This window comes from Spermophilus citellus (genome assembly GCF_964194105.1).
Source record: "Spermophilus citellus genome assembly, chromosome: 9".
NCBI lineage: Eukaryota > Metazoa > Chordata > Mammalia > Rodentia > Sciuridae > Spermophilus > Spermophilus citellus.
This window is the reverse complement of record NC_138191.1, coordinates 19,458,259-19,481,909: the sequence shown is the minus strand read 5'-3', so window position 1 is coordinate 19,481,909 and position 23,651 is coordinate 19,458,259. Positions and strand designations below refer to the sequence as shown.

Sequence of the window (23,651 nt, the reverse complement as noted above, 5' to 3'; positions counted from 1 at the left end):
ATTTTGTGCATAATTCTAATTATGCGTGCATCTGTGTATGTGCATGAGCTTGGGAGTGCAAGCCTGTCGGAGACCTGGGGTGGAGGGTAAATCCCTGGGTCATGTATTCGTGATGCATGTGAGTGTATGTCCCAAAAAAGAGTGGGTTGCGGGATGTCTGTCCGTGTTTGAGTGTGAGTGTGTACATGAAGGTGAATGTATGTAAGGGGGGGGGGGTGTCGTCCCCGGCTCCTGTGTTAGCGAGTGTGACTGCGCTCCAGTCGGCCCCGCCCCCCGCTGCAGGTGGGCTGGGCCCGCCGCGGGGCCCGCAGCGCTCGCAGCTCTTGGCTCGCGGCCGCGCTGGGCTTGCAGGGCTGGGCTGGGGCTGCGGGGCGGCGCCGGGACAGGAAGCGGAAAGCAGCAGTGCAGCGGCGGCGGTGGTGGGGCTCTGCCTCTACAAGAGCCCAGCACAGGCCGCAGGGACGCGGCCGCTGTGAGCCGAGACCGCGGGCCGCTGAGCCCAGCCGGCCAGCGCGGAGGTGAGTCCCGCGGGAGGCCGTGCGCGGCGAGGCGGCGGCCTACGGGCAGTCCTCGGGTGGGGAGATGCCCCGTCCGGACTCGGCGCACCCCTGCGCCCTCCTCCCGCACTCTCCCCGCCGGACTCCGATCGCGGTTCGCGGCCCTCTCTTCTCTGGCCCGTGGCTCCCGTGGCTTCCTCCAGACCGCTCCCGGATCATGCTTCCCGGGACCCCACTCCTCCCATCCCTGCACGGGGCGCCTTCCCGCCCCTGCCCTGCGCTCTCCATTGCACCCGACTCCAGCGCGTATCTTGGACGCCCCCCTTTACCCCGGACTGGCCTTTGGGGTGCGCCACTTGGGTGCGCGTGCCGGCCGCTAGGGAGTGCAGAGCATCGATGGGGGCAGTTATCTGGGCCAAAAGGGGTGGGGACTCAGCGGCTCTGCGCTCCCCAGAATTCGGGCGCGCACCGGGGTTCCCACCCGGCTGCCTGACTGGACTCGGGTAATCGCTAGCGCCCGGGTGCCACCTGGCCAATCGCCAGGTACCGGGACAGAGCTGGCCTGTGTTTCACACCTCCCTTGCAAAATTGAGCCAGCCCGGAGGCCTGGGGGTGGGGGGGCGCGTCCGGTGGCGCATCGGAGAGCGCAACAGGCAGGTAGGAGTTTACTTTCAAAAAAGCCGGGGTGGAGCAGAGTCGAGCCGGCCAGTCTCTGCCTAGATGTTCCCACCCTGGGAAGTCTCGCTGCGCTAGGGTAATGTTCGCCACCGGCAGGACCTCATTTCCTCTTGCAGCCTTTGAACTGCCCCAAGCAACGCGCCCAGAAAAGTGTGAAGCTTTATAAAAATTTAAACGCGTCGGTGGTGGAGGTAGAAGTGGGGCGGAGCCGCGGCCTGGCGGCTGGCGAGAAGCTGGTGAGACTTGCAGCCCAAGAAATCTGTTGCTCAGCTTTTACATTTCCAAACCAGGTATAATGCCCACGCCGTGAAAGGGCTCCGTGCCATGCTCTTGGGGTGGTGTTACGGCGGGGTGCGATTGTATGGCTAGTACGTGCAGTTCGTTAAAGCCCTTTTTTGAGGGGGCTGTGGTTAGAAATGGATGTATTCTTTAAAGACTTATTCCAAAAGCTAGCAAGCTGTAGAGAATCTGGTGTTTTCACTGACATGTTTATACATTTTACAGGGTTGCTGAAAAATATTACAACTTGTGTCACCAATCAACAATGCTAATTAGCATTCTCTTTCCTGTGGGTGGGTTGTTTGATTACACAGCTCCCAGCCTCTTTAAGGGAGATGGCAGAAACTGTCTGAATCCAGGGAGACATAATTAGCTATTTTATGTAACCACTAATTAGAGTTTTTTTGAATTAAATCGATGTGATATGGTTGGGGCTTTGATTTGTTGGGAGGAAACTGTTCTATTCTGCAGTTCAAAGAAATAACACCCTTCACCTATACGTGAGCGTTTAGCACTTCCAAATGTTGGTGACTCTTAATATGATTGGTGAAAACACCCAGTGTGAAATTTGCACTGTTACAGTGTTGGCAGCCTGACTTGGTTGCAACTTAATTTGTAAGTAAAATAGGAGAAGAATTCTGAGAGTGGCATATTTGCAAGGGCTGCATGCCAGACAGTGCATTTTATTGTTTTATGTGTTGAGCAATAGGCAAAAACCATAAAGGAAATTTAAAGTTTCCTTATGAAGCAACAATTCCAATGTCATCCTTGTCTATTGAAAAATTAATAAATGCTGAATGAGGAAAGTACCATCTCTTTTATCCTCCTAATACATACACATACCCTGTTAGCTACCCTAGACTTCATCTGCTGCTTGGCTTTGATGGGCCTTCATCAGGTTGGATTTTAGTTGGAGGTCTCTGTCTTTGGGTTGTGGGACCCTTAAGAACTAGAACTATTTGAGATTCATTTCTTTTCTACTGAACTACCCCCCTACCCCGCCCCCCACTAACACCCTTGCAATGCTTAGTTAGGACACTGAAGCTGTGAATAGGAGTTGAAATTGCAAATTCTTTGTGAGGTTATAATGTGGTTTGGAACAATTTATGATTGTTGCCTACCCTCCTCTATGTAAATAAACAGATCTGGTAATTGCTACATTGCTACAAATTTTCCATAGCAAAGAACACACGTTCTGGAATTAGTCTCCCAAAGTTCAAGCCCTAGTTGGAGCACATATCAGGTGTGTGACCTTGGTTTTCTTAACTGTGCCATGAAATTAATATTTTATCTCCCTTAAAGGCTTGTTATGAGAATTAAGTGAGATACTGCATGCAAATAATTTCTGAGAGTCTAACATATAGTAAGCACTTGATAAATGTAAGCTGTTGGACTATAATTGCCATCATCTCTCTGTGAACTGGGGGCATGGCTGTATGTGGCGGGAGACTGGGGCATGGTGCTCGGTTATTCTTCATAGGTGGCTGGCTTGCGAGGTGGCTATGTTTCTACAAGCAGTCTTGGTCTCAGTGAAACCTGCTGAAAAGGAGTCTGCATGTTCTGCTACTGTCTGTTCCTGCCCGCGTTTTCCTGAGTCCCAGCTATTGCACAGTTGTCATTGGACCTGGCACCATAGAACTCACAGAAGAGCTAGTTCTCATGAAATTGTGTTTCTTTTTTCTGTTGTTATTGCCTCTGAAGCTTAAAAGTCTAGCAGGGGCAGGGGGTTGCTTACAAACAAATATCCATTGTAGAGCCTCAAATGCATTTACCTTTCACAGCTCTTAGAAATCTATATGCAGCAGCTGGAGGCATTTCAGAAGTAATTAATGATTTAAGCCAGGAGCAGTTATTCTGGGAAGGTGAGTTGAAGTCATTGTCAAGACAGGTAAAAGGAGGTTGATATTTTCTCTCCATGTGAATAGTGGCCCAGAATCATTCATTTATAAGACTTCTGTTGCCATAAAAGGATTGTTAGGTATGTCACAAGTGCCACAGGCCCTGTAGATCCTCATGCGAGTGACCTGGACAGTGTTTTAGGACACAGGTTCAGAAAAATGTTTTCTAGTTCTTGTCATCCTTCTCTGAACTCTTCCACTCAACCTTGTGGTCCTCCAGATACACCCACACCATGTTTTCTAATGTCTCTGACATTCACTTCCAACCTGAGGAAGCTTGCAAGGGGCAGAGTAGAAATTATTAAATGACTTAGCCACAGTTAATAATAGTTGTTCAAAGTGGACTATCAAACCAAAACGATACACGTAAGTTCAATGAAAATGGTATGTTAAGTCATATGCCACCCAAAGGTATTCTTCCTAACCCAGGAATTCCACTTTACTGAATAATTATAGTCGATGGTTGTGCTTACCCTGTGCTTGGTAGTGTTCTAAATGATTTTTTTGGAATCATTTCATTTAATGCCCACAGTAAGCTTATAAGGTAAGTGAAAAATGTAATTCTGTTATCACAGTCGAGAAACTGAGGAATGGAAAAGTAGCTTGCTCTGAGATCACCCAGCTAAAGAGTACCCTGAGCCAGGATTTGAATGGCCATGGTCTAACTCCAGAACCTGGGCTCGTAAGCTAGTCTTCTCTAGAGGAAAAGTTGGCTCTAAGCAAAATTATTTAAATTGTTATTTTCCCCTTGAGGGTCATATAATTAAAAGTGTGTGCTTAGAGCACAATATTCACTTCAAAATATAAACAATAAATCATGGAGTGAACCCTTAGAATTCTATGTATGGTAAAAAATAAAATATTCCAAGTAATGCACATAGTATATATAAACACAGTTGATACATAAACTGTGCTTTATGCTTTCCCTTGGAAACCCATCCACCTCTGGGAGAGCAGGCTGACTCTTGAAGTTCCGTGTACATCTCTGTACCTCTTGCACAGTTTATGTTCTACCCTCCCAACCAAAGCCCCCTTAATTACTTAATAGCTCTAGGCAAAGCTGTTGATGTTTTTATAATTTGCTTTTCATGAAGATTAGCTTATGTTTACCACTGTCATTACCATAACCTATTATTTCCCTCATGATTTTCTGAGCACTGTTTTTCTTTCAAGTCAGAAGTCAGGTGTATTTTATATGAGTGAACATGACTTTAGGGGAAGATTCTATTTGAGGCCACTGACCTTCACTTGCTCTGAATAAATGGTGGTGAAAGAGGTCCTTTGGGCCTTTTTGCCTGGGAATTCCAGAATTCAAGGCACTTCCACTAAGAAAAAAGCACCCTGTGCACCTGTCTAAACGGTGTTCTGCTTGCTCGCATGCGTTATAGCTTGAAGAGTTCCCTTCCTGTCCAGATGTGGGCTTCCACCCTTACCAAGCAGTGCCTGTAGCTTCTAAGGGGTGGGTGACAGGAGGGTCAGGATGCATCTGGAATATGAACTGTGGTGTGAGCCAGTGGTGTGGCTACAACTCTCAGTAGTTCTGACACCACTGCTGTATCTACTTCTGCAAGGTTTTTTTCCACAGTGAATGTATGCCTCTGTGTCCTGAGATCTGCTGCAGAACCCAGTATTCATTTAGCAAAGGTTTATTGGATACTGATTATATTCTAGGAACTGGAGAGAGAGTACTGGAAGTGGTTCCTGCCCTGTGAAGCTCATAGTCCATACAGGAGCCCGACACTGAATAACCATACAATCAAAAGTAGGTTGGAAATTGGGATAGGAAGAGTGCTGGGTGCTGGGAAGGGCCTGACTTGGATTGGAGGATCCGAGAGGCCCCTTGGAAAAAGCTGTATTTAAATTCAGAAGAATTGGGAAAAACTGGGCATGTGAAGAGTGAATACCAGCAGATACACTGCATTCTGCCAAAGACAGGAGGCTGGAAAGAGCCCGTGCCTTAGAGGAACCTGGTGGGCAGGACATTGCAGATCAAATGGAAGATTTTGTATTTTATTCAAAATTTAGGGGGAGACCATGGAGTTGTTTTAAACAGGGGAGTGATGTCTGCATTGTAATTTTAAAGGTCACTCTGGCCTCTGACTGCTGCCCAGTCTGGGCCAAACAAAATAGGTCATGTGAGGGGTAAGATAAGGAGGCAGTTCCAGATTTTAGGGTCCAAATTTTCTCCTTTGAATGACTCCATGCATTCAGGCTGGTGCAGCAGCCTGTAAACTTATTACCCAGGGAAACCGATTCCTTTTTATACTTTAGAATCTTCCCTGATAAGGGATCCCTTCTGACCTTGTGTGAGTGCTGTCAATTCCTGGTGCATACAGGGAACTGTCTCATAAATATGTCTTTGCAGGGATCAGCTTTAGGATTCCGCTTCTTTTTTTTTTTTTTTTTTAACTGGATCGAAGCTCTTAACCTGAGCTCAAACCCTCTTTTAAAATGAGTGCACTGTGGATTTTATTAGTTTGTTACCTGTTGCTTCTCCTTAATCCTCACTCAGATCTTAGAACAAGAATTGGTAACCACAGTCTTAACAGTCTGACTTAGAAGAAGAGCCAGGCTCCTCACTGACTGGATTAGCTGAGGAAACCCAGAGGTCTTGCTAGTGTTGCTGCAAACCAGCAGCATGAAGGCAGGACCCCGGACCAGCAGAGCTTAACAGTGGTCGGAGGTGTGGGATAAAGGGAAGATGAATAGGATGATGGTATCACTGCAGCAGAGGAAATTAGAAAGATTAGGCCTAGACTTGAGAGAGCAGCAGGGGGTGGTGATAATCCCAGATGGAACAAGAAATATCCAAGCAGGAAATATTCATCTGGGCTTTGTCCTTCAGGCATTATTTGTTGGGGACCTATATGATCAAAATATGGCACAGCCTCCAAGGAGCCTGTACCATAGTAAATCCACAGATGGAGAAGAAGAATGGTGCACGTTTTGAGTGTCAAGGGATGACCTCATGGGAGAAGGGAGGACCGTTTGGAGATGTAGTAGAGGTACAAGTGCCATTGAATCGGAAGACAGCCAGCAGCAGAGTCCCAAAGGACAGCAGTGTGCCTCTGTCATTGCTATACCCCTATCCTTGCTGAGAGTATTCTCTCATGGCTACTCTGTAAATATAGAGGTGAATAAATGGATCACCTGTGTAAGAAGGACTTGGAGAAGGAGGACAAGGTTTGATCTTTGGATTTGGCTCACAGCAGTCTCTGGGCAGCTCCAGTGAGTTGCTTCCCTGGAGAGGTGAGGATGGAGGATTTGGTGGTGACAGGGAGCGACAGCATGTACAGATTCCCCCTTGGGCAAGTATGGTCAGGAAGCGTGGGAGAGAAACTGGGCATGGGGGTTGGTAGAGTTAGGAAAAGCCTTTCCCCAGAGGGCACTTGGGGGCTGTGATTGCCTTTGAGAGACGTGCCTGAAGTTGCCCTAATGGATAGTCAAGGTTTTAACGAGAATAAAGAATGATGACCTTTGGCAGAGCGGGGGAAGGGAATGAAACTTGGGTTCTCTGAGCTGGAGGCTTCCCACCATTTAATCCTTACCAATGGCCCTTGAAAGAGAGTATTAAATAAACCTCATTTTATTTGGGGACCTTTGTGGATGGGTGGAACTTTGAAAGCTCAGAGAGGTCAACATCTAACCTGTGGTGTCACGGTTGGGAAGCATGGAGACAGGATCATGTCTCCATGACTGGTGTGCAGAGCCTGGGCTGCCTGCCTCTTAGATACCCCTCAGCATTTAGCAAGAAAACATTCGATATTAGGGTAGAACAAGGAATTAAGGATTATGGTTTGAAAGGCAGAAACGAGTGTAGGAGTTATGCACGGTTAATTATGAATCTGAAAAAGGGTGGTCAGTTTTCTGAATAAAGGATCCAAACCTTGACACATGCAGGTCAACAGGGAGTGGGCCATGGGCTCTCGGGAAAAGAGACTCAGTTCATTCCAGGCTGCACATATTGGCTGTATCTCCCAAGGCTGGTATCTGTCATGTATGAAGCTGGTGAAAAAGCACCAAAACCTGGAGCAGAAAGGAAGTCAGACTGTAAGATGCTGAGAGCTCACTGGAATGCCTAGTGATAATGGTAGGAGATGGAGCAGGGAGAGAAAAAGGTGCTCTTGAAGTTCCCAGAAAGGTGGATGTTAGTCCAGGAGCCAAACTAACATTCTCTTAAATGCCTGTTGTATTTCACATTTAATCTTTACAGTTACCCCTGCCCCCCAGAGGGGGTCTGGTGTGGGAAACCTGTGGCTCCAAGGTTAAACTCAAGTGCAAAACTGGTTAGTAAGTGGTGGACTGCAGGTGAGCCTCAGGGTGGGAAGCCTCCCAAGCAGGCTTTTCCCCCACGGCTCCTTCCCAAGCTTTTCTCTCACTGAGGACAAGGGGAACTTGAAGGGAGTGTTGATGGCCTCCAATTTTCATTCACCCCATGCCTGGCCATGTTTGCTCATTGCAGCCATCCTACCATTTGCAAGTTCAGAGGTTTAATCATTTCACTGAGGTCTTGTAGCTAGGAAGAGAGTCAAGAACGGGGTTGCAACCAGCTCTGGATATTACAGTATCTGCTTGGGTCTTCGTGTTAGCCCTGTGAGGGTGGTGGCTAGTTGATTTATCCCTGTTTAGCAAAACAAGGCTCAAGAAGGCTAGTGGCTTATCCCAGGTTGTAAGACATGGTGGTTGAGCTTGGGCTGGAACCTAGGCTTCCTCAGGGCTCGCCTTCGCCTTCGACTTCATGGCCAGGGAGAAGTGAAATGATGAGTCGGGATACCCTGGGTAAAGGAGGCTTACCCTGGGTAACAGACAGACCTTGCACAATTAGTCAGGACAGTCTCATCCTGATCAGTATTCGAAGCCCTGGGGAGTGGGTTGGTGTGTGGTAATGTGACATGCAGGCCCAATTCATGCCCCAACCCACCGGATTCCCTTCAGACACTTGTTGCTAGCCGGGTCAGGGAGACTGGGCCTCTTCCCAGTAGGGGTAGGGGTATGGCATTTGCCACTCCTTTGTGTTTTCTTCACACTTATCTCACTGGCTCTGTTTGCAGTTTCAGCTTCCAGGGGCGCTGGAAGGAGGAGCCCTGTTGGGCGGAGTCCAGCTCTGGAGGGGTGCTGGGAGAGACAGAATTTCCTAGAAGTAAAGCTTTAGCAAGTGGGAAATGTTTCCAATTTATTTTTATTGCAAAGCAATACCTAATGAAAGTGTGGGGAAGGACCCAGGAGCCTGCAATCAATCAATCATGGTCTTTCATTTTCTGATGTCCCCTTTTAATTCTTTTTCTTACATAAGCTCTTTTATGTGATTGTAACTGTAATGTTTAGACTCAGTGTGCATCTACAATCCTGTATCCTGCTTTGTGAATTTGTCATTCATCATAAAAGTCTCCATTCTTTATCATTATCACTTTGTGCAGATAGGTGATATTTCTTTGGTTAGATGAACCATGAGTTTCCTTTACTGATTCCTTTGTTTTTTTGGGGGGGAGGGTCATTTAGATTGTTTTTAGCTTTTTAGTATTTAGAGACAGGGAATAATTCTTCTTCTTTAAGAATCAGCTCTTTAAGGTAAATTTTTATGTGTTTGGATTCTTGAATTTAAGAGACAGAATTTGTTTTTAAATTGACATTTGGAAATTATGACCCCAAAGCTCCTTCCCTAGGTATTGTTTATTTATTCAACTAACTGGCAGTGGGGGGCTGGGCATTCTGTCTAGCATTGGTATGAGAAGTCACTTCCTACAGCTAAAGCCAGTGAGGGTGAGGCTGTGCTCAGGAAATGGACCACTGCCCTGGCTCTCCTACCACCCATCTTCCTGCTGCTGGGATAGGATTTGGCTCAATTGACACCCACCCTAGGCACCTGGGAAGAGATGACTATTGTCCATTGTCCTTCAGCCCAGTTAAGATTGGCTTTGGAGATTGATCCCTCTTTCTTTCCTCTTTCCCAGAATTTGTTCCTGGTGAAGAAAAGCTCCTCCTCTGGTTCCCAGACCCCTTGAGGCTTTAGGAACCAGTAGGTGAAATTATCTGCCTTGAAGGAGAAACAGCGCCTGCTCCTTCATCAAGAGGAAGCTGTTCATTGCTATGGATACCGAATCCACGTATTCTGGATATTCATACTATTCAAGCCATTCAAAAAAATCTCACAGACAAGGGTATGTAAGCTGTCAAATGTTCCACTTTTCTGTTTGGGGAAAACTGCAGGCTGCTGGAGCTTTCTAGACTCAGTTTTCAAACCGCTTGCTTGCAGGGCTGTTCATGCTGGAGATTCAGTCCTCCTCCGGGGCAGGAGAAGCTGAACACGGTTGACATGTGTTGGGAGTCGCTATGCCACCAATTTACATTTTATAGCCACCATGACCGTTGATGACCTAAATTTCTCACAATTGGTTTTAAATTAAAGTTTCCCCGGCAGTGGGAATCTTCTTCATTTCTAGGTACTTCTAGATGTCAGTTCTCCCAAAGCTTTACCAATAATGCAAATGAAAAGTTTAAAAACTTGTGCTGATCTGTGGGTGTCACCCCAGGCTGCTGACTCATTGTCATGGATACATGATGCCTTGCCGTGAGGCTCACACGCAAACCCGCGTGATTGGCCGGCCCCTTATTTCTCTTTGACTAATCTTCCAAATAAAGCCTGGGTTTTGAAAGCACTGTCCCGGGTGATGGGGCCAGATTCTCCCTCCTCTACAAAGTGACGGCAGGTCTGCACTGGTATTCACAGGGCCTACGTGTTACGGACCCACAGAGTACTTGCTGAGTGGAGGACAAGTGAATGATGGAAGAAATAAATTAATACATAGGGGGTGCTGTGCTGGTTGAGAGTAGAGTTGATGAAATTGCAGTGCTGCCATTTACCCTGTTCTCCTGATTTGTGATATGGGTACCAGAGATCCCCTCCTTACAGCATTCTAAGAAGATTAAACACGATTTAATCTTAATTTATGTAAAGCATTTAAACTAGCACTGTAGTTGGAGGTCGCTAACCAGTGCCTTGTCATGGCACCACGGTGTTAAGGTACCCACTGATCCCAGCCCCAGGGCCCACCATGGCCACAGTTCTGCACTAGCGTGGGAACGGTGGCTCCTGGTGTTTGTTTCCCTTGCTGAGCTCTCCACACAAGCAACTGTTGCAGAGTGAGCTTTTGTTTTGTGCATCTCAAATTTGCTAATTTATTTATGAGCCTGGGTAGATCTACACACACAGAAAGAGATCTGTGAGCATATTCTCCAAGCTGCCAAGAGTAGCCGTTCCCAGGGAAGGGGGTCAGCCACAGATGGTGACTGATGGGACCTTCAATTATACTGTCTTTTTGTAGTTGTTCAATTTTTTTTTTATAAGTGTGTCTTTTGTGATTAAAAAAATGAATAAGAAAGTACAAAGGAAAGGTTTTCAAAGATTATTTGAGGATATGAGAAAAATGTCACGAGATTGTGTTATTAAAAAAATGGGATTCAAAACATTGTGTCTTATATAGTTCTATCTACACATAATAAGATCAATATTAATCAAGCCTGTCTCTGAGTATAGGATTATGGGTGGCTAACTTTCTTTTTAAACTTTCATCAATTTCTGAGTTTTTATAGATGGCTCTTATAATCATACATATTTGACCCTTTGCACTGGAGCCCAGGTTGGCCTTTCCAATCAGAAAAGAAAACAGAAGTGCTCAAGTGTGGCTGCTGCAGGGCTGGGGCGAGGGAGCCTGCAGTCACATGCCAGAGCCCAGGTCCTGAGAGAGCTAGAAACCTCAGGTGATAAAAATCCAATCACAAATTTCCACCAGTGGGTGAACTTACCAGATTATTTATGACACACCAGAAGCGGCTGTTTTGAAATATCAACTCTGGGCCTAAGTGGGAAAAGCCACTCCCTCGTCAACATTCCGGGCTCTCCTCTTTCATGCCACAGTGATGGAAGTAGGAATTTGGGGTGCTTTTGAAACTTGGGGATGAATAGGGGTGACAGCTCGCAGGATTGGAACCAGCTCTGGCCCCTTTGGTCTACACTTGTATTCTGACTTCCACGCTTTGGGACCCTTTGCTGCTCTCTGCCTCTTGGAGGCCCCAGAAATTGATAGCCCAGTTCAGTTGTGGGAACTTCCAGGAACTATAACTTTGTATTAAAACAACACGCAGAACTCTCAGTGCCTTCTTGGACCTATGTGGAAAGTGCTTGGCAAATGTTAATACAAGCCGAGGCTTCTGATCAATTACTCAAAGAATGTTACTGAATGCTGCTCCGAGAGGAGCTCTAAGTGGAGCAATGTGAGCACAAGGGGTTGGGAGGTGCATTTCATGGTTCTTTACAAAACACCATTATCTTTGGGGGTGAATTGTCTGACTGTAGGCAAAGCCGTGTACAGAAACTGGAGGGGAGTTGTGATCTATAGATAATGGGTGCTATAGAGTGCTTTGCTAGGGCATAAAGAATGTTAAGCAATAATTGTACCTTCCACAGGCATGAGAGCAGGCCTGAGACACAGCCAAGGACATCTATTTTGTCCCAGGAGTTTCCCTGGGCAGGTTGCTCTCCTCCGTGCCCTGTCAGGTGTTTGAATGGAAGAGCCAGAAAGTGGAGGGCCTTGTCTATTTGGTAATTTTAGTACGATTTCAACTCAGGAATAATGAAGTGCACCAAACATGGTATGCTTGATGACATCATGATCATCTTGGAGAGCTGACAGGTGACTCTGGTAGCAAAGAGGCTGTTGGCCTGGTTTGGTGATGCCTGTGGTCTCCAGAGATTGTCCAGTTAACTTCAGCCCACCTCACCTAAACCCGGGGGTTCAGAGCGTAAGTTTCCCAATTTATTTTTTTATTTTTAAATTTTTTTTAAATTTTTTTTATTGATTATTTAAAACATTACATAGCTCATGATATATCATCTTTCATACATTTGACTCAAATTGGGTTTTGAACTCCCATTTTCACCCCAAATACAGATTGCAGAATCACATCTGTTACATATTCACATTTTTACATAATGCCATATTAGTGACTGTTGTATTCTGCTACCTTTCCTATCCCCTACTGTCCCCCCTCCCCTCCCCTCCCCTCCCATCTTCCCTCTCTACCTCCTCTGCTGTTGTTCAATTCTCTCCCTTTTTTTCCCTCCCCCTTGCCTCTCATAAGCTCTTATAATTTTATGTATCATTGAAGGTCTCCTACCATTTCCATATGCTTTCCCTTCTCTCTCCCTTTCTCTCCCCCCATTCGTCTTTGTTTACTGTAGTCTTTTCCTCATGCTCTTCCTTCCTGTTCTGTTCTTAGTTGCTCTCTTTATATCAAAGCAGACATTTGGCATTTGTTTTTTAGGGCTTGGCTAGCTTCGCTTAGCATAATCTGCTCTAATGCCATCCATTTCCCTGCAAATTCTATGATTTTGTCATTTCTTAGTGCTGCATAATACTCCATTGTGTATAGATGCCACATTTTTTTTATCCATTCATCTATTGAGGGGCATCTAGGTTGGTTCCACAGTCTAGCTATTGTGAATTGTGCCGCTATAATCATTGATGCAGCCATATCCCTATAGTGCGCTCTTTTAAGGTCCTCAGGGAATAGTCCGAGAAGTGCGATAGCTGGGTCAAATGGTGGATCCATTCCCAGCTTTCCCAGGAATCTCCATACTGCTTTCCAAATTGGCCTCACCATTTTGCAGCCCCACCAGCAGTGTACAAGTGTACCCTTTTCCCCACATGCCCATCAACACTTATTGTTGTTTGACTTCATAGTGGCTGCCAATCTTACTGGAGTGAGATGGTATCTTAGGGTGGTTTTGATTTGCATTGCTCTGACTGCTAGAGATGGTGAGCATTTTTTCATGTACTTGTTGATTGATTGTATGTCCTCCTCTGAGAAGTGTCTGTTCAGGTCCTTGGCCCATTTGTTGATTGGGTTATTTGTTATCTTATTGTTTAATTTTTTGAGTTCTTTGTACATTCTGGATATTAGGGCTCTATCTGAGGTGTGGGGGGTAAAAATTTGTTCCCAGGATGTAGGCTCTCTATTTACCTCTTTTATTGTTTCTCTTGCTGAGAAAAAACTTTTTAGTTTAAGTAAGTCCCATTTGTTTATTCTTGTTATTAACTCTTGGGCTATGGGTGTCCTATTAAGGAATTTGGAGCCCGACCCCACAATATGTAGATCGTAGCCAACTTTTTCTTCTATCAGACGCAGTGTCTCTGATTTGATATCTAGCTCCCTGATCCATTTTGAGTTAATTTTTGTGGATGGCGAGAGAAAGGGATTCAATTTCATTTTGTTGCATATGGATTTCCAATTTTCCCAGCACCATTTGTTGAAGATGCTATCCTTCCTCCATTGCATGCTTTTAGCCCCTTTATCAAATATAAGATAGTTGTAACTTTGTGGATTAGTCTCTGTGTCCTCTATTCTGTACCATTGGTCCACCTGCCTGTTTTGGTACCAGTACCATGCTGTTTTTGTTACTATTGCTTTGTAGTACAGTTTGACCTCTGGTATCGCTATACCTCCAGATTCACACTTCCTGCTTAGAATTGCTTTTGCTATTCTGGGTCTTTTGTTTTTCCATATGAATTTCATGATTGCTTTGTCTATTTCTACAAGAAATGCCATTGGGATTTTGATTGGCATCGCGTTAAACCTGTAGAGAACTTTGGGTAATATCGCCATTTTGATGATGTTAGTTCTGCCTATCCATGAAGAGAGTACATTTTTCCATCTTCTGAGATCTTCTTCTATCTCTCTCTTTAGGGTTCTGTAGTTTTCATTGTATAAATCTTTCACCTCTTTTGTTAGGTTGATTCCCAAGTATCTTATTTTCTTTGAGGATATTGTGAATGGAGTGGTTTTCCTTATTTCCATTTCAGAGGTTTTGTTGCTGATATACAGAAATGCCTTTGATTTATGCGTGTTGATTTTATAACCTGCCACTTTGCTGAATTCATTTATTAACTCTAGCAGCTTCTTTGTAGACCCTTTTGGGTCTGTTAAGTATATTATCATGTCATCCGCAAATAGCGATAATTTAATTTCTTCTTTTCCTATTTTTATGCCTTTAATTTCTTTTGTCTGTCTAATTGCTCTGGCTAGTACTTCAAGAACTAAATTGAATAGAAGTGGTGATAGAGGGCATCCCTGTCTTGTTCCAGATTTTAGAGGGAATGCCTTCAGTTTTTCTCCGTTTAGGATGATGCTAGCCTGAGGTTTAGCATATTTAGCTTTTACAATGTTGAGGTAAGTTCCTGTTATCCCTAGTTTTTCTAGTGTTTTGAACATAAAGGGATGCTGTACTTTGTTGAATGCTTTTTCTGCATCCATCGAGATGATCATATGGTTCTTGTCTTTAAGTCTATTGATGTGGTGAATAGCATTTATTGATTTCCGTATATTGAACCAGCCTTGCATCCCAGGAATGAATCCTACTTGATCATGGTGCACAAGTTTTCTGATATGTTTTTGTATTCGATTCGCCAGAATTTTATTGAGAATTCTTGCATCCAAGTTCATTAGAGATATTGGTCTGTAGTTTTCTTTCTTTGAAGTATCTTTGTCTGGTTTTGGGATCAAAGTGATGTTGGCCTCATAGAATGAATTTGGAAGAGCTCCTTCTTTTTCTATTTCTTGAAATAGCTTGAAAAGTATTGGTATTAATTCTTCTTTGAAGGTTTTGTAGAACTCCGCTGTATACCCATCCGGTCCAGGGCTTTTCTTGGTTGGTAGTCTTTTGATGGCTTCTTCTATTGCTTCCTTTGTTATTGGTCTGTTTAAATTGTGTGTGTCTTCCTGTCTCAATCTGGGCAAATCATATGCCTTAAGAAATTTATCGATATCTTCACTATCTTCTATTTTATTGGAATATAGGGTTTCAAAATACTTTCTAATTATCTTCTGTATTTCTGTAGTGTCTGTTGTGATATTGCCTTTTTCATCCCGTATGTTAGTAATTTGAGTTCTCTCTCTTCTTCTTTTCGTTAGCATGGCTAAGGGCTTGTCTATCTTATTTATTTTTTCAAAGAACCAACTTTTAGTTTTATCAATTTTTTCAATGGTTTCTTTTGTTTCAATTTCGTTGATTTCTGCTCTAATTTTAATTATTTCTTGTCTTCTACTACATTTGCTGTTGTTTTGCTCTTCCTTTTCTAGGTTTTTGAGGTGTTGTGTGAGTTCATTTATTTGTTGCTTTTTCTTTTTTTGAGGTAAGAACTCCAAGAAATGAATTTCCCTCTTAAAACTGCTTTCATTGTGTCCCATAGATTCCGGTATGTTGTGTCTGTATTATCATTTGACTCTAAGAATTTTTTCATCTCCTCCTTTATGTCTTCTATAACCCATTGATCATTCAATAACATATTGTTCATTTTCCATGTGATGTAGGATTTTTCCTTCCTTCTTTTATCATTGATTTCCAATTTCATTCCATTATGATCAGATATGGTGCATGGTATTATCTCCATACCTTTATATTTACTAAGAGTTGCCTTATGGCATACTATATGGTCTATCTTGAGTAGGATCCATGTGCTGCTGAGAAGAACGTGTATCCACTTGATGATGGTTGATATATTCTATATATGTCGGTTAAGTCTAGGTTATTGATTGTGCTGTTGAGTTCTATAGTTTCTTTATTCAGTTTTTGTCTAGAGGATCTGTCTAATGTGAGAGCGGTGTGTTGAAGTCACCCATAATTATTGTGTTGTGGTCTATTTGACTCTTGAACTTGAGGAGAGTTTGTTTTATGAACGTTGCAGCTCCATTGTTTGGTGCATACAAATTGATGATTGTTATGTCTTGTTGGTGGATGGTTCCTTTTAACAGTATATAGTATCCTTCTTTATCCTTCTTGATTAACTTAGGTTTGAAGTTGATTTTATTCGATATGAGTATGGCCACTCCTGCTTGCTTCCGAGGGCCATGTCAGTGGTATGATTTTTCCCAACCTTTTACCTTCAGCCTGTGTATGTCTTTTCCTATCATATGAGTCTCCTGAAGACAGCATATTGTTGGATTTGTTTTTTTGATTCAGATTACTAGCCTACGTCTCTTGATTGGTGAGTTTAGGCCATTAACATTTAAGGTTACAATTGAGATATGATCTGTACTTCCAGTCATGCTTCTTTATTTATTTATTTTAGTTTGGCTAGTTTTACTTTTTGGTTATTTTCCTCCCCCTTTACTGAGATACCTCCTGCTGTTAGTTTTGGGCACTATTTTTCAATCCTCTTCTTGTAGTGTTTTGCTCAAAATGCTTTGCAGAGCTGGTTTTCTTGCTGCGAATTCTTTTAGCTTTTGTTTATTGTGAAAGATTTTAATTTCATTGTCAAATTTGAAGCTCAGTTTTGCTGGATACAGTATTCTTGGTTGGAATCCATTATTGTTCAGCGTTTGAAATACATTGTTCCAGGATCTTCTCGCTTTCAAAGTCTGTGATGAGAAATCGGTCGTTAACCTAATTGGTTTACCCCTGAATGTAATCTGCCTCTTTTCTCTTGTAGCTTTTAATATTCTCTCCTTGTTCTGTACGTTGGCTATCTTCATAATCATATGTCTTGGAGTTGGTCTATTATGGTTTTGAATGTTTGGGGTCCTGTAGGCTTCCAGGATTTGGCAATCCATTCCATCTTTCATCTCTGGGAAGTTTTCTAGAATTATTTCATTTAATAGGTTGTCCATTCCTTTGGTTTGAATCTCTGTGCCTTCTTCTATCCCTATGACTCTCAAATTTGTTTTTTTTATGACATCCCATATCTCTTGAATAGATTGCTCGTGGGATTTAAGCATCTTTTCTGTGTTGACTATATTCTTTTCAAGTTGATAAACCTTGTCTTCATTATCTGATGTTCTGACTTCTACTTGATCAAGTCTATTTGTAATATTCTCGTTTGAGTTTTTAATTTGGTTTATAGTTTCCTGCAATTCTAGGATTATTGTTTGATGTTTTTTAAGATCTCTATCTCCTGGTAGAGCTCGTTCTTTGCCATTTGAATTTGTTTGTTTAATTCATTTTCAAAATATACTTTTATTTCTTGGACTTGCTGTCTCATGTCTTCTCTAATATTCCTTTCCATTCGAGTTAGGTATGCCTTGAGTTCTTTCCCTATCCCTGCTTCTGATGTTTCTATGTCCTCCTGTAGAATTGAGTTGTCTTGCATTGTTTGTAATCCTTTTTTCCCTTGTTTTCTCATGTTGTCCACGTTACTTTCCAGCTCTATTTGATTGTCGTGTTTCTGCTCTCTTCTATAGATTTGTTTTGTTTCTGTATTACTCTGATGTCTCTCCTTTGTGTTGTTAAACTATGCCTGCTAACGTGGATTCCGCTGGGAAGGAATTCCCACATCCGAGCTCCAGTGACGACACTACTCTGCTATGACGGGCCCCAGTCTCCTTGCCGGGGTGTCCTAATGGGGGGGTGTGACTGGACTGTCTCTGTTTGGTTTCAGCTCCCGGTCGCGGCAGGCAGCCAGTCTCCAGCCGCCCAGTATCACAGGCCGCAGGCAGGTGATCAGTCGCCAGCGGGCGGGCGTTCTCCTACCGCCCAGTTACGCAGGCAGTGGGTGAACTGTCGCCGGCTGGCCTGCAGTTTCCAGCCGCCCAGTCGCGAGAGCCTTGCCTCTAGTCCCCTGGTTTCTCCTGCTAGTCTTGGTTTCTCCTGCTAGACCAGATTTCCCCTGAGTGATGGTTCTCGGCAGTTCAAACTGTACTCTGGGCCTGCCGTTTGTTGGGTGTGGAGGGTGGCTATTGGGAACCCCCGCACTCTATTGTTTTGTTTCCCTTGTGGGGGATAGAACTGTACCGCTTCCTTCCCCGTCTGAAATCCCGAACTCAGCCCGGGGGTCAGTGCGGGCTTGGCTGGCGGGATTCCACCGTGTCGCAGCCACTTTTCTCCCTGCCTGCTAGTTAATCCCTTCTCTGGGGCGCCATGCCTTCTGTAGCCGTGGGGCAGGCCGCGCGAATCTGACAGCCTGGATCTCTGGGGTCACACAGTTGGCTTTTGGGATTCCCCGGCACTCTATGGTTTTGATTTTTTTCTGCTTGCCCCTCCCCCAGCGCTGGCTAGACAGGTTTTGTTTTGGCTGCTGATGGGAGGGGGGGGTTGAAGGTCAGGTGCCTCTAGTTTTCCCTTAGTCTTTATGCAGGCTCACTCTGATACTCCCTCCCCCGGAAAGCCTAGGAGAGATTTTATGCGAAATCCCCCGATGTATGGGGCCTGAGCTGAGTGACACACACCTGTTTTGTTGTTGCAATCTGTCGGAGAGTGGCGGTGGATACTTCAGCTCTCCAAGATGGTGGCCGCTGATTGCCCAAGTTTTCCAATTTAAACACAGAGCTGCTAATAATATGGACAACCACTTTGGGAGTCCTTGCTGGCTCCTCCCATGGTCACAGCCATCCTAGGAGGGTAGGAGGTGGTAGCCCATGTTACAGATGATGAAACCAAGGCTCTGGGACAGCATTGTTGCCTGAAGTTATAAGGTTTGTTGAAGCACCCTACAGATTTCAGGCTCATGATCCTTCAGAAAGGAAATGTCACTTTTGCAAGGGAAGTGAAGGGCAGCTGGTGTGACTGATGTACTAACGTGCATCATCCAAAAGAGGGCTGCCTGGACAGTGGAGAAATTGGTTCTTTTGTTCTGAGGCCACTTCAGTTCCAGTTTGCCCAATGCTCAGCCCTCCTACCCCAGACAGGGCCCAGAGGAAGCAGCCAGCCAGACCCAGCAGTCAGTAGAGAGAGGACAGGTAGTGGGTGGTGGTAGAGAAGGAAAGGGAGGAGTAACCGGTGGGGCTGGCTTTCCCCAAATAGAAATAGACAAACAACAGAAACAAGAGTAAATAATCTTCCCAGGAAATTCCGGGTGTAAGTGGAAACAGTATGGGAATTAGAGGATTCTGGCTATATACTGAGGGGGTTGGTTACAGCAGCCCCCAAGAGCTCAGCTCCAGAATTGGCCTAAATAGATGCATTTATATACACACAAAGGTGCAGACATTTGTAGGTGCCTCCTACACACTGCTGCTTGTTCTTCCCACCATCTAATGCACACGTACACACACACACACACACACACACACACACACACACTTATCTTTGCTTATCTGGGCAGAGAGTGTGTGGGGATAGATTTAGAGATGAAGATATGAAGATTCCCTTAGATGATACAGCTGCTCATCAAAGGCACATAGGTGATCCAACCAATTAGGCCAAGTTGGAAAAGTCTATCCTAAGTATGTATTTATTTGTAAGACCTCATTCATTGGTTTGGTAAACTGTTTACTCCTCTGACCTCCTATTGCCATACTCATAGACACGTGGACCCATTGTCTCCATGAATGGGGAATACTTTCCCAGAGGAAACTTGGAAGCCTTAGAGATTCCTTGGAGTGACAGCATCGAGAGCATTTGGGCCCCTGCTGCCAGGAGGTGGCCACTTGCAGTTCTGCAGACTAGAAAGCACTGGATGGATGGCAATATTTTTGTTGGAAGTCACTCTTAAATCCTACCCTGACTTAGTACCTGGAACAGTCATGCAGGAGTCGTGATTTCTGTGAAAGCTGTATGGCAGGTTGTGTGCTTCCTTCATAGCAAGACCAATACAAAGAGCCGACCCCTGGCACAATGTTGGTGCAGTGATAGGACCTGCTCTATGTTCCCCACAATCGACCTATCTGTTATCAGCTTTGTGTCACTGTGACCAGAATACCTGAACAACTTAAGGGGGCAGAGATTATTTTGGCTCCTGGTTTCAGAGATTTAGTATATGGTTGGCAAACTCCACTGCTCTGGGCCCAAGGTGAGGAAGAATATCATGGCAGAAGGACATGGTGAGGGAAGCTGCTTAGGGCAGGGTGGCTGGGAAGGAGAGAGAGAGAGAGAGAGAAAAGCCAGGAAGGGGCCACAGAGAAGGTGCACCCCTCCAGGGCATGCCCCTAGTGACCCACCTCCTCCAGCCATGCCCCACCTGTCACATTAAACCATTAGTCCATTCAAACTAGGATGGACTGATTGGGTTACAGCTCTCGAAACCCAATCATTTCACCTCTGGCTATTCTTGCCTTAACACAGGAGCTTTGTAGGGAGCACTTCATGTCCAAACCATAACATCCTGTGTGGAAAGTTCTCCACTCTGGGCAGCCTTCATTCCTGATTGCACACTGTCCTTCACCTACTTAGCACTATTTTAATAAAGAAGCACTGTGCGTTGTGTCATGGTGCAGCTGAGCATAGGTTCGTGGCTCCCATTATGTAGCCCCTGCTGTGTGCAAGGCATACTCTGTCACTCCAGCAGCCCCCTGCCCAGGACCACTTGGGTTGGAGAATCTTGGGGGAAATTTCTTAGACTGCCTACATCCTGCACACCTGGGAAGCTGGTGGAAAATATGGATTCCTATCACCTCCCTTCCAGATAAATCCCTTGATGGTGGAGCCTGCCAGTCTACCTATATCTGTGCTCCAAGTGGATTCTCTGCACACTGGGGTTTGCGAGGCACTGGTTTCTGGCTCTGGAGGATGGAAAACTCCCCTCAAGTTATCAGATTAAGGGTTCTTATCTGGTTCTCCTCAGATGTTAGCAGGGTAGTTGTTAGATAGTCGTTCCCTGTCTGGGTCCTCTTGGTTTCTGTAGGAGCCAGGCTGGGTGGGTTGGGGGTTGGGAGAGAGCAGAGAGAGTCTGTTTCCAGCCCTGGGTGGTTCTCCCACCTGCTCTCTGCCCTGCTAGTGTGCAGGATCCAGGAATTGGCACTCAGTGAAAGATTTTGATTTCCAGTGGAATTTGTGCTGTCACAGGATTTGACCCATGGGGCTTGTGAATAGAGAGATGGGTTAGGGAAGCATATGACTTGGCTGATGGCCGCAGCAATCATAAATGTGGCAGCAGTAAGAGTAAGAAGGGAATCTGTCTGGCTGCAGGTATGACCTACCAGAGAGACAGTTCTGGCCCTTGTCTGACGACTCATTCTGAAAACTGGCCATGCATGGGTGAATATCTCCCACGCTGTTTATTGCTTCTCACACAGAGTTCCTTTTTAAATGATTGTATTAGACAACAGAGAGTGTGGGGCACACAACTTTGTGCTATCTAAGGTCACAGGGCAATCAGGACTCCTAGTAGTATCTTTAAGGCGTAATTCATGGCTCTTGTAGCTTTGACAAATGTGAGGGTATGAGGGTGAGTATCAGGAATTTTATGCTGTAAAATCTTCCAAATTGTTTTTCAAAAACACTGTAGCATTGTGGGTTTGAATAGAGATAGTGGCAACAGACCTGGATTCGGATACTACTCTGCCACTTCCTACACCTTTGGGAAGTCACTTAAATTCTCAATTTTCTCATCTGTAAAATGGGAACAATAATACTAACCTCAGAGGATTATAGCTAGGATTGAGTGAAACTATCAAGCACGTAGCGAAGTGCTTTGAAATTGAAATGGGACAAAGATGATTAACATTGCGTTGTAATATCTTTGGGTGAACAAATTCTCCACTTATATGACTTTTTTCCTAGTTGCCTGGTTGAAATAAAGAGTTAACCAGAATCTGTCTATTCCTAGTTCTATTCTAGGGATAGAACTGTTGTCATTGAAAGATCTTCTGCAGCCAAGGGTGCCTCTTGGCTCTTAGAAAGAATTATCCAATGCTTATGATAAGGTACACGTTTGACATGAAACCTGCACATGACAGTTTTTGCTTTTTGGGTTTTTATTGTTGTTTTGCTAAATGGTGGGTTAGTAGAAGATCTGTGTGTGGAAAGGAAGGGAGTTTGATGATGTGTTGATGGTTCTGTTTACATCTCTTTCTCCGAGGTAACAAACTCTGTTTTACAAAGTCAGGAAACCATTCTTGGTCTTTAATAATAGTAGTGATACCATTATAACAGTAAGCCACAATGGCTACTGTGTACTGGGCCTATGTACATTATCTATTTTTATTGTTCCCCATTTCCTACATGAGGAGATGGAGGTTTTAGAGGTTGTGCAAGGTCGAACATCTGGTAGGGACAGATCAAGATTGGACTCTTTGCACAACCTTTATATGCAATGCTTTCCCTGTCTTGGGAATGAGGGCAAGTGGTCATAGGAAGGAGGACTGATGTCAGGTGGCCTACGGGGACAAGAGGCTAAGGGAACTTACTGACTATTGACCACTGAGGGGCTGGCTCTGTTGCTGGGTCGCTCCTGAATTCACCATTGGCAGCTGGAGGCTAGAGTGCTACTTTCCATAGGTGGTTATTGACCAGATTGTGACCTCTGGGCTTGGCCACCGTGATTGATTGATTTGTAACTTCAATATTGACCCCCCACAGTGGGGTGCCCTTTCAGTCAGCATGGGAGACCACCCAGAAAAGTTCATCTGGGTTGAAAGTATGCCGCAGTCTGCTCTCCTTAGGAGGCCTGAACACACACCCACACACCCACCCACCCACACACACACACACACACACACACCTGGGTGTCATTTGTCCTAGCTTTGTTTGTTTCTGCGGGTGTCTTTGAGTTCACCTAGAACCTACGGGAATGACTTTTAGTTTGGAATTCGTAAGAATTAGGAGAAAATGATTCTCTGTCCTGGTTTAGAGTTTCCTTTCTTCTCTTGTCCAAAAGTATAGGGTGACAATGTGTCCCAGATTTTGGGGGGGGGAGGGTAGAACGAAGCTTAGATATTCTACAGTGATGGCCCAATAAAATCCTAGAAAATTAACTTGGGCAAATTATAACCAAGTCAAGTGAGTAATTATTACCATAAAATGTGCCTCCAATTCAGGAATTGAAAAATTTGAGGCTCTGGAAAATTAAGACCACTGTTGATAGAGGAGGAGTGACAGTCTTTGCGTCAGGTCTTGGAATGGCAGAAAGAAAATACTAAGTAGGGAATAAAGGTCACTTTACTCTTTGCAGGGGGTGGAGATGGGTGAGTATTGGTGCTGTGTGTGTATACGATTTTCCTAAATTCAGAATGAAACATATAATGCATTTTGATGAACCAGAGAGTTAATTACTGTGACATGAAATGTGCTCGCTGTTATCATTTTTTTTCCTCCAGGGAAAGAACTAGAGAGAGACACAAATCACCCCGAAATAAAGATGGCAGAGGGTCAGAAAAATCTGTCACCATTCAGGCTCCCACCGGAGAGCCCCTGTTGGCAAACGATTCTACTCGGACAGAGGAAGTTCAGGTAAGGCTCACAGGTGGTCTGTAAGTATACTGCTGCCCCTTGACCACATCTCTTTTCTGTAAATGTTTTCCTAAGTCCTGTTGCAATAGGTTCTCTTGGGTTTTTAACCTTTATTTTTCTAGCATGTTAATTAGTTTATCTATG

General features: G+C 44.5%; 1 protein-coding gene across 4 annotated transcripts in view; it reads left to right on the top strand.

The window, feature by feature from the left end:
- Window positions 1-371: 371 nt before the first annotated feature.
- VANGL1 (VANGL planar cell polarity protein 1) overlaps window positions 372-23,651 on the top strand; it is a 59,289-nt gene continuing 36,009 nt past the window's right edge. For 2 of the 4 annotated variants that reach the window (XM_081307631.1, XM_081307628.1), the window contains exons 1-3: window positions 372-518; window positions 9,304-9,510; window positions 23,375-23,507. In XM_081307631.1, the coding sequence (XP_081163757.1) occupies window positions 9,440-9,510; window positions 23,375-23,507 (204 nt within the window). In that variant the 5' untranslated portion in view covers window positions 372-518; window positions 9,304-9,439. Of the gene's footprint in view, window positions 519-974; window positions 1,155-1,342; window positions 1,466-9,303; window positions 9,511-23,374; window positions 23,508-23,651 lie in introns of those variants that run through there. The other 2 variants (XM_081307630.1, XM_081307629.1) reach the window with 2 other exon arrangements.